The 10,983-nt window shown below is 43.4% G+C and overlaps 1 protein-coding gene across 1 annotated transcript in view; it reads left to right on the top strand.

Annotated features, from left to right (window-relative positions):
• The first annotated feature begins 7,904 nt into the window (after positions 1-7,904).
• The window catches only part of cacna1g (calcium channel, voltage-dependent, T type, alpha 1G subunit), a 518,682-nt gene continuing 515,603 nt past the window's right edge, over positions 7,905-10,983 (top strand). The window contains 2 exon segments of the mRNA XM_034194509.1: positions 7,905-8,552; positions 9,027-9,359. Of these exon segments, the coding sequence (XP_034050400.1) occupies positions 9,034-9,359 (326 nt within the window). The 5' untranslated portion in view covers positions 7,905-8,552; positions 9,027-9,033.

The raw sequence follows: 10,983 nt of genomic DNA, 5'->3' as shown, positions 1-10,983 counted from the left end.
TGTCACCATTTTTGTTTCCACAGTGGGTTTTGTGTGTACATACAGAGGGATAATGTCCAGGTGATTGATGTCCACTTCTATACAAGCTGTGAGGGATGCAGTGAAAAAGAAATGGGTCCTTTTCATTGATCTGCACCTGCTCTCAGCTCAATAATCATACAGGGCGATGAAAAGGAAGCAGTTGTGTTCTGTGCGGCGAGTAATGATGGACTGAAGCTGCACAAGTGGGTCTGGATCATGGATGGGACTGTAAGTCAGCAGCACCTTAAAAATACAGACTATGTGTAACCAGTTTAGCAATATAAATGTCGACTCCAGTGTAATCAAAGAGGAATGATAAGTTGGTCTCGTATCAGAAGAGAGCAAATTCTTAAGAGCCAAAGATCTGAGCAGCAATAATGACTCGGAAAGCTTCAGCAGTTACATAACAACATTTGTACTGACACAAGGTCAACAATATGAACAGTCAGTAAAAATAAATCAAATAAAGCTTGTGTGTTGCTGGGCAGCACAATGGCTCAGTGGTTAGCACTGTTGCCTCTATGGCCTTTCTGTGTGAACGGGAGGCAGGATGACTTCAACTTTTGTGACTTTATAGTCTGTTGTCTGCTTAAAAGCATTGTTTAAAGGCCCTGACACACCTTGACGATTTAGCCAGCGTATGCTAACCATATTAAAAAACGCTGGCAGACCTCTAAGTTACGGGAAGTTTTTAAAATTTAATATAAGTTAAGAGCACGTTGAAGTTCGCTGATACGTCCTAAAACACTGAGCTCCTCGAAAAATTTTGGGCATGCTGAAAATTTTCCGCGCATGCCAGCGTGTGACTCACACGTCCCGCACCTGCCGGACATAAGCTGTAGGTGAGTTACGCAGCTGCAGACCTCATGCGGACAGACTGTTTCATTCACACGGAGTAAATATAAAGTCTTAATCTGACCTGTTCATTTCAATCAGATTCATCATCACAGTCTGACAAACACATACACACATAAAACCTGGTTTAAGAAAAACAACATCTGAAAATACTTTAATTCCTTGTCGTGGCTGGAAACGTAAAGCAAGTCCATCAGTGGATTTTCTGCTCCAGGTGCAGCGAAACTATGCGGTCACACTCTGATTACACCTGATCACACAGAACCACTGTGATGATCTACACCAGTGGTTCCCAAACTTTTTCAAGACAAGTACCCCTTTGGGCATTTGAGTTTCAGTCATGTACCCCCCTGTCACCGGCGGACTTGACATGTCATTTAAGTTTTATCAACCACATAAAATTACATCATATATATACCACAATATACAGACACATTTGTGTGTATCATTTATTAGAATAACAAATGTTTTATTAACTTCAAATTTAGTGGGCTGAACCTTTGAGGCACTTAACAAAACCTACTGAAGCCTCATTTCAGTATCTGCCTTAATTAAAACAATTTAAACCACAATGTGAACAATTATTGTTGGGAAGGTGTCGTAGCACGGACCCACAACAGGGGGCGCAAATGAACGGACAATGAGTAAGCCAAAAGGTAACAATTTAATGTTGTGATAATACACAACGAAATGTACAGTAATTTGCACAGTCAATAAACACCAGGTGACGTGTGGGCAGGCTCGAAGATAGAAGACCCCTGACGAGAGAGAAGCCGCGTCCCACACGGCTTCCACCACCAACGGTCTGAAGAACACCGGAGCCGCCAAGTCCCGAGTCCCCAGGTGGCCTCTGTCTTCGGCTGTCGACCCTGGTACTGCTGGCAGAAAGCAGAGATATGATGTGTGAGTGTGAGTCCGCACACTCAGTAATTCACAGTCCAAACACAGTTAGAGGGAGCACCTCCACCTCCAATCACACACACTCGTGCAGCTCCTGGTCAACCACTTATCTGAGTTGGGGTGTGAGGCGAAGCCGTCACTGTCACACCAAACGCCAATCCTCCAGATAAGGAAACACTCCAGGAAAACGGCTGCAATAGAAGTTCAGGTTAAACACACACAGTGTCAGTCAGCAGAGAAATTACCTTGTTACTGGTAGTCGATTTCTCGGCGAGGAGGTGGAGTTGCAGTCCGGCTTTTATGATGGTGATGATGATGAACGAGTGACAGCTGGTGCAGGGGATGAATGACAGCTGTCACTTCTTCTAGGTCTGGCGCCCTCTCGTGCTTGGAGCCCGCACTCCAAGCAGAGCGCCCTCTGGTGGTGGTGGGCCAGCAGTACCTCCTCTTCAGCGGCCCACATAAATTATAATGCAATGGAAAACTCTAATGTTTAATGTGAAGCGTGGGCTTGACTGGATGCACACAGCTCAGTAATGTTAGGCTCAATGTGTGAAAGGCTGAGTCTCAAGTCATTTTCAACATTAAGTCTGGCTCTGTATTTTGTTTTCGTCAGTGTGGAAAATCCACTTTCACACAAATACGTAGTTGCGAATGGCATGAGAGTCTTAATAGCGCGCTTTGCAAGTGCAGGTTGCTCCACGCGCAGGCCAATCCAAAAGTCAGTCAGTGTCTTCTGATTAAATTCTGCTTTTAGCGATCCATCTGTTGCAATGTCAATAAGGCTCTCCTGTTCCGCTGTTGATAAAGACGTGGTCACGGCACTAAATGGATGACGTATCCACTCGTTTGACCCGTCCGCTTCAGGAAAATATCTGCGCAGCTCTGCAGACAGTGCGCCAAGGTGCGCCTTCATCTCTGCTTTCACGCAGCCTCTCAGTCTAAGTTCGTTTGAGCACAAAAACTCATGCAACACTGGGAAAACTTCGGTATTGTTTGACTCAAGGGAGTTTATCCAGAGTTTTACCTTTTTGATCATGGCCTCAGTTTTATCTTGAACATTGAATATTGTTACAGTTAGCCCTTGTAATCCAAGATTTAATTCATTCAGATGTGAAAAAATGTCACAAAGATAAGCCAGACTAGTGAGAAATTCTTCGTTGTGCAAATGTTCTGACAGGGCAAAATCATGTTTACTGAAGAAAACTTTAAGTTCATCTCTCAACTCAAAAAAGCGAGTTAATACCCTGCCTCTTGAAAGCCAGCGCACCTCTGTGTGTAATAACAGCGTCTCATACTCACTGCCCATTTCATTACACAACGCAGCAAACAAGTGCGAGTTCATGGGCCTGGCTTTCACAAAGTTGACCATCTTTATGGTGATGTCCAAAACATTCTTGAGGTGAGCAGGTATTCTCTTTTGCAGCCAGCGCCTCACGGTGGATGCCGCAGTGTACCCATGTGGCATCTGGTGCCACTGCTTGAATGCGTGTCACCACACCCCCGAGTCTGCCTGTCATTGCACGTGCGCCATCTGTGCATATACCCACACATCTATCCCACATTAGGCCGTTTGTGTTCACAAAGTTATCCAGCTTTTGAAAAATGTCAAGTGCAGTGGTCCTTTCCTCAAGAGGTTTACAAAAGAGCATGTCCTCTGTTACTGTCCCTTCATGTATGTAACGCACATATACAAGGAGGTGTTCAAAGCCAGCAACATCTGTGGACTCATCCAGCTGTAGAGCGTAATACTCGCTGCCTCTTACCCGCTGAAGAAGCTGTTTCAAAACATCCTCAGCCATAGCACTGATGCGTCGAGAAACTGTGTTGTTCAATGATGGGATAGTCTGTATAGTCTTTTTTTGCCTTTTCCCCCAACATTGCTCCAACCATATCTGAGGCAGCAGGGAGAATTAAATCCTCCACTATAGTGTGTGGCTTCTTAGTTTTAGCAACTTTATAGCTGACCATGTATGATGCTCGCAGCCGGTTCCTGTTGGCAGTGTCTGTCTCTGCAATACAACTATTACTTGCAGATAATAGTTTCAGCTGACGCTCAAAGTATTCACGTGGTTTATTTTTCAAATGGGGATGACTGGTCTCTAAATGCCTGCGCAATAGTGATGGCTTCATTGCATTTTGCGATAGAACCTTTGCACAATTAACACACTGAGGGCAAAGAAATCCACCCGTGTTAACACACGTGAAACCAAGAGCAATGTAGTTGTCATCATATTTGCGATTCTTTGATGTCTTATTCTCTCGATTAAATAGTCTTTGGTCTCGATCAAAAGTCTGCTATGCTCTGCGTCTCTGTCACCGCTGTCCTCTTTGATGCTGCTGGCTACGCTAGCTTGACTCTCGCTAGCCACACAAACATCGGGGTCATCAATCAGATCTGAGAACGTCATAGTCGCTGTAGTTTGACAATCAGCTGGACTGTTATCGCTAGCACCAAGCTGACTAGTTGTGGCAGGTGTCTTGGCACTGGGCTGTTTTCTTCCCGTTAGCCACTTGTCCATATTGCCGCTCATGTGGCGGCTCATGGGGCGGCTAAGTGAGCTGCGCTGGTATGGCAACAGGTGTCAATCACCCAGATAGTCACACCCATCTGTTGCAATAAATTGACTCAACACTAGATGGTAGCATTTACACACATCTATAATAGTATTGTTTCAGACAGCTTATCACAATTACAGCGTTATGACATTTTTTTTCTTTTTTGCTCATTGCCCCGCGTACCCCCCACAGGCACTCACGTACCCCCGGGGGTATGCGTACCACCATTTGGGAACCACTGATCTACACTTTTAAAGTGTTGTCACTGTCGTTGCAAGATAAAAAGGAAGACATTCACCTGTCAGACATCGTGTCTCATGTTAGCACAGGTAATGATGGTTAGCTACTCATTGCTAATGAGCTTTTTTAAGACGGAGAATATTTTGTCTTACAGATAGATTTAGTTTCCTTTCCACTCATTGTTTCAATTCCTGACAGTGCACACAGCTATACTGACATGTGACTTGGCTGAAGCCAACATTTAAATATTAACATCACTTCAGAATTCTCCAGTTTTGTCTGTTAACGGACAGCTACTGCACATTACCACCAGGAAAGAAAAGAAAACCCACCCAGACTTCCCCTCTCAGACCATGAGCAGAAGGTAACTAACATGCTGCTAATTGGCTGTTCAAAGGGTTAAGTACCACCCACATGTGTGGGGGGGGGGGGAAACTGATGGTGCCTTCAAGAGCAACAGGAAACTACAGAATTTAACATAGTTGATGAATGCTCAAAGAACACCTAATTGGAAACAGGTGAGTGTCATGATTGGGTATCAAAGGAGCATCCCCAAAAGTCTCAGCCATTCACAAGCAAAGATGGGGTGAGGATCACCACTTTTTGAACAACTGTGTGAAAAAATAGTCCAACAGTTTAAGAACAATGTTTCTCAACATTCAATTGCAAGGAATTTAGGGATTCCATCATCTACAGTCCATAATATATAATCAGAAGATTCAGAGAAGTTGGAGAACTTTCTACATGTAAGCAGCAAGGCCGAAAACCAACACTGAATGCCCGTGACCTTCGATCCCTCAGGCGGCACTGCATTAAAAACCGACATCATTGTGTAAAGGATCCTACCACGTGGGCTCAGGAACACTTCAGAAAACCATTGTCAGTTAACACAGTTCATCGCTACATCTACAAGTGCAAATTAAAACTCTACCATGCAAAGCGAAAGCCATACATCAACAACATCTCGAAACGCCGCCACCTTCTCTGGGCCCGAGCTCATTTGAAATAGACAGATGCAAAGTGGAAAAGTGTGCTGTGGTCTGATGAGTCCACATTTCAAATAATTTTTGGAAATCATGGACATCGTGTCCTCTGGACAAAAGAGGAAAAAGACCATCCACACTGTTACCAGCACAAAGTTCAAAAGCCAGCATCTGTGATGGCACCATCAATGCTGAAAGGTACATCCAGGTTTTGGAGCAACACATGCTGCCATCCAAGCAACGTCATTTTCAGGGACGTCCCTGCTTATTTCAGCAAGACAATGCCAAGCCACATTCTGCAAGTGTTACAACAGCGTGGCTTCATAGTAAAAGAGTACGGGTATTAGACTGGCCTGTCCGCAGTCCAGACCTGTCGCCCAGTGAAAATATGTGGCGCATTATGAAGCGCAAAATACGACAACGGAGACCCCGGACTGTTGAACAACTGAAGTCGTATATCAAGCAAGAATGGGAAAGAATTCCACCTACAAAGCTTCAACAATTAGTGTCCTCAGTTCCCAAACGCTTATTGAGTGTTGTTAGAAGGAAAGGTGATGTAACACAGTGGGAAACATACCACTGTCCCAGCTTTTTAGAAACCTGTTGCAGGCATCCATTTCAAAATGAGCAAACATTTGCACAAAAACAATAAAGTTTATCAGTTTGAACATTAAATATCTGGTCTTTGTGGTGTATTCAATTGAATATAGGTTGAAGAGGATTTGAAAATCATTGTATTTTGTTTTTATTTACATTTTACACAACGTCCCAACTTCATTGCAATTGGGGTTGTACAAAGCGAAAATAACTGGCACTAAAATTGAGCCCTGGGGCACACCATTTTTAAGAGGAGACACAGAGGAAGAGTACTGTCCTACATTAACAGAAAAACTTCTGTTGGAGATATAGGACTGAAACTAATTTAGCGCTGTACCCTTAATACTTGTGTGTCTCAAGGCGAGTCAAGATGACTGGTTTCCCTGCATCAACATTTAAAAGGTCATTCAAATCTTTAAAAAAAAATGTAAGGATCTTGTTGACTTAAAAATTGTATTTATTATGTGGATAGGTTCGCAAGGTACTTTCCCAGATGAAGACCAAAATGTATTTAGTCTTGTTACGCAGGCCGTTTGCCAGAGAAGGAAATATAATTTTCAGACTATGTACACATGGACAACTATGAAACAGAGGTGTGCCTCTGTTTATGGAATTAAACTTTGGAATGCATTGAACAAAGAAATAAAATATTGTACAAATGCTTATAAATTCAAATAGATGTATAAGGACAAAATTATGAGAATATAGAAAGTTAGAAGGAAAATGAATGTAACTGCTGAAATGTGAGACAATCACGTTACTGTTAATGATGTTTACGTGATATTTGGTGACTTGAGGAGAAGGCATTGGGGTTGGAATTGTGGAAACAATTGGATTTTTTTTTTTTTTTTTTTTGCTATGAGATGCAAAGAATACATGATTTTTCTTCGCTCTGTGCCTTTTTGTTCATAAAAAATGCTTATATGTAGGCAATGAATGAATGGAATGACATGAAAAAATAAAGTAAGGTTTTAAGGGTCAGCAATTTCAACTTAATTAGCATCAGCTTTCATTATAGCAACTCATATCAGTTAGCTGCTATAGTGTCACGTTTAGATTTAAATTGTCTGGCTACTAGACAGTAAGTTCCAACATCTACTAATATAAGCGTCAGATTGGTCGTTGTTGGCGGTGTCCTGTGGCAGCCTCTACTCAAGGTTCTTGAAATGGGGCAATATCTCCATCTGTTGAACATTTATCATTAATGCAGGCCCAAAACAGTTTTGCCAAGAGGACACGTTTTTTGTTTTGTTTTAAGTTGGACTAAATTTAACTTTTTTCAATGTTTAACCCATTCAAATCTTCGCTGAAAAAGTGAAATTAATCCAACTTAAAAACAAGACAAAAACTAGACCTCTTGCCTTACAAAGTATACCAAAGACTTTTGAATTAAAGTGTTGGGAGAAACATTCCAAGTTGGGTGGATTTAGTTTGAACCAGATCAGGTTGTAGTCAGTTGAAATGTTTCCCTTCAGCATTAAGTTGTGGACCAATCACAGGACGGTCTTGCAGAGGTGCGGCCACGCCCTCGCCTTTAATTGACAGTGACAATATAATTCCCGCTGCTTGGCTCCCTCCTCCGGCCGGTTGAATTTCGATCGACAGGCCGCTCAGCCAATGACGGAGAACCACCAACTCGCGCCGCGCTGTGATTGGCTGAGAGAGAGCGAGTGAGAAGTTCGGATCTCCCGTCCAGCTGTGTGAGCTTTGCTGATGGACCGAACCGAACCGACCGAACACAGTGTGGAGGAGACGAGAGCGCGAGCAGGCGCTCCGGTCCGTTTGTGCGCAACAATGGAGACGCGCGTTCATGGCAGTTAGAAAACAACGGCTTTGTTTCTATTTAAGGAAAAGATGCGCGGCAGCATCCACGGATCAGAACACGCATGATGGGGGATAGGAGCTGAAAACCGCCTGTGGTTGCAACAAAGTGCCGGATTGTTAATTTAAAGGAGGAAAAACAAACTATTAATTGCTTTCTTGCTTTTTGCACTCCATCAGCTCTCCGGAGGAGGGAGGACAATCATAAAGAAGACGTTTTCCGCCGCAAAAGTGGGTTAAAAAAATTAATCTGGCTGCTCCTTTCCAACAAAATTGTTATTTGGATCGGGAGATGGTTCTGAGGTGTTGCTGAGACCCCTGGAGAGGCTTTGACACTGAAGACGGGCACCGGAGGCGCACCGCGTCTCCTCAGGCGGCGTTTTACGCACCGCACCACCTGGAAACGACGCGCTCCGCAGCTCTCCCCCTTTTCCTCCCCTGCTCCTCGCTCCTTCGTCCTCGGCCTCCTCTTCAGTCCTTCGATTTTCAAGCTGTGGTGGACTTTATGACCACGACAACAAAGTGATCATGCGATGACTGCGCGCGGTTTGGGCACATCTCCAGGGTCCATTACAGGTAATTAAGAAAAGATTTAAAAAAGAGAGATTGAGTGAGACAATTCTACAGTCTGGAAAGAAATCTACTGAAAAAATAAAGGTGCAAAATGTTTGGAGTCGGGTTTTGTTGCCGAACAGAATTCTGGCTCCGTTTCTGCGTAAAAGCCTTATTATAGGAGCCCCGCGCCGAGGCCAGTTTATGAAGGCGAACACAGTTGAGCTTTATTGATTAGTAAAAACAAAAAGCCAAATTAAAAAAAACCCTTTGCGTTCAGTCTTGTCCCCCAAAAATACTTTATGGATTCATTTTTCGATGAGCTGCTGGATGCATATTTTCCTGGACCCTCAGCGGTGCGCGCGCCTTCCAATATTAACTGTAATTGTGAGCATATGTCTCCATCAGCACTCTGCTGGCGCTGTATGTAAAGTTGGGTGTTTTTTATTCTAAATAAAATGTGGATTTTTACATTTCTTGATTTGTGTGTTGCTGCAGGAGCTGAATGATGGCCGAGGATGAGGGAAATCTCTCCGGGGCCCCCGAGTCCAGGGGCTCGGAGGGTCGCTCCACTCTCCCGAGGACTTTCATCCGGCTCAACGACCTGTCCGGGGTCGGGGCGGGAAGCAGAGAGCGCGCCGAGGCGGAGCCGGTGGCTGCCCCGGAATCCCCGGCGTCCCCAGCGCCCGACGGGATTTCTACCGCCGGTGAGGACGCGTCAGCGAGCGGCGACGAGAGTTTGCCCTACCCCACTCTGGCTCCCGTGGTCTTCTTCTACCTGAAACAAACCACGCGGCCTCGGAGTTGGTGCCTCAAAATGGTCTGCAACCCATATCCTTTTATAGAAATCATTTGAGCTGCGCATGCGCAGCAGCGTTCACCTGTGACAGGTAGGATCCAACCTTTTTACTGTGCGTCTTGACCCGTGGATCTCTGTGTCCTGGATAAGGAGACAGGCTCAAGGTTGACTTTGGATCCAGTTGGGATCTTTACATGTCTGTGATCTTGAATATGTGCTACTTGGTTGAAATTTGTCAGCAATCCTCTCCAGGGGTGCCGAGTGTGGCACCCCTTATGTTCAAGGGCATCATCATCTGCAGAAGTGCCAAATGTAAAATGCACATCACAAGCGTCTTGTTTACATGTTTGGCAGCATGATTGAAGACTTTACAGTTTATCCACCAGGGGGCAGAATAATGGGCTATTCCTTCCCATTTAATCATGAATTGCAAATCGGGACACATTTTGCAGCACCACAGTATCTTCTTGAGCCATCTTTGTAAATCTTGAGCAAACTTGTAATATGCAATAGTTAGTCATTATCAGCTCCAGATTTAAAATTGGGATCCAATTTTTGAATTGTTCAAAAATTTCATCCTAATTCTTTAAACAGTTGACAGTACGTGGTAACTTCGGGGTATTTATAGTGTTAATGGCTTCAGTTGTGTTCGAACTCCTTTAAACGGGGTATTCGTAGAGACCACGGCTTGAGGCGTGTTTGATCGTGTTCCATCGCGGTAAAAATTTGGAGTTGAAGCAGTGTTTGTTGCAGTTCTGGCTGAAGGTGCAACTCCTTTTCTTTTGTTATTGGGAGAGTTGCCAGGTATGCACTTTGTAAGACAACCAGTTGCCAGGTGTCCACTTTATATGGCAACCTGTTTGGAGGCAAACCAGATTAAATCATTTAATCCTATTTTTGCACTTTTTTTTTGGATTGTGGCTGATCATAGTTGAGCGGCACCCTCTGGAATAGGGATGTTTGTTGTTGCTGATCACTACTTTTAAATCGTTTTATTTATTTATTTTTTCAAACTTTGGTTCCAGCTTTCAGAAAAACTCTCTACTTCCATAAACATATAAAATATTAATCTGGCATTGCTAATTTTGGGAATCCGAGAAAAAACAAACAAAAAAGTTAAAACTTATTGATGTAATATTTCAAGACTTGAGCTTTGTTTCCAAATTACACAAGTTACTATTCAAAATAAAATGTTGAAGTTAAAAATCTGACTTTTTAATCACACACCAAAAATGCAAAGGTCCAGTCCAAGCACACGACAGCTTTTGGCTTATTATGGTTTTAATTTAGCTTTATGTGAAGAGCATCATCTTTTTATCCTTGTTGTCTGTCAAAAACGTGTCCTTCTGGTACTTTCTATCTTTTTCTTTTCTCTCCTGCCTAAATGACACATGGTTTTGCGGTATTCTTGTTTATTGTTGTACTGCATGAATTAAATTCATGTAAATGTTCCAGTGTTTCCTCTTTGGACTTTGGAGAGCTCAATGCAGATTCAGGATGTTTTTTGTTGTTGTTGTTCTCCGTCTCATCACCTTTGACAAGTCCAAACATTCCTGCTCTGTGATGTCATTAAAAATATTCCACATGTCACCGTCTCCACTGTCATGGTTACATGCAGACAGACAAAAGAAATCCAATTTCTAACTGCACTCATCT

This window comes from Thalassophryne amazonica, chromosome 18 (genome assembly GCF_902500255.1).
Source record: "Thalassophryne amazonica chromosome 18, fThaAma1.1, whole genome shotgun sequence".
Taxonomy (NCBI): Eukaryota; Metazoa; Chordata; class Actinopteri; order Batrachoidiformes; family Batrachoididae; genus Thalassophryne; species Thalassophryne amazonica.
This window is presented reverse-complemented; position numbering and strand designations above follow the sequence as displayed.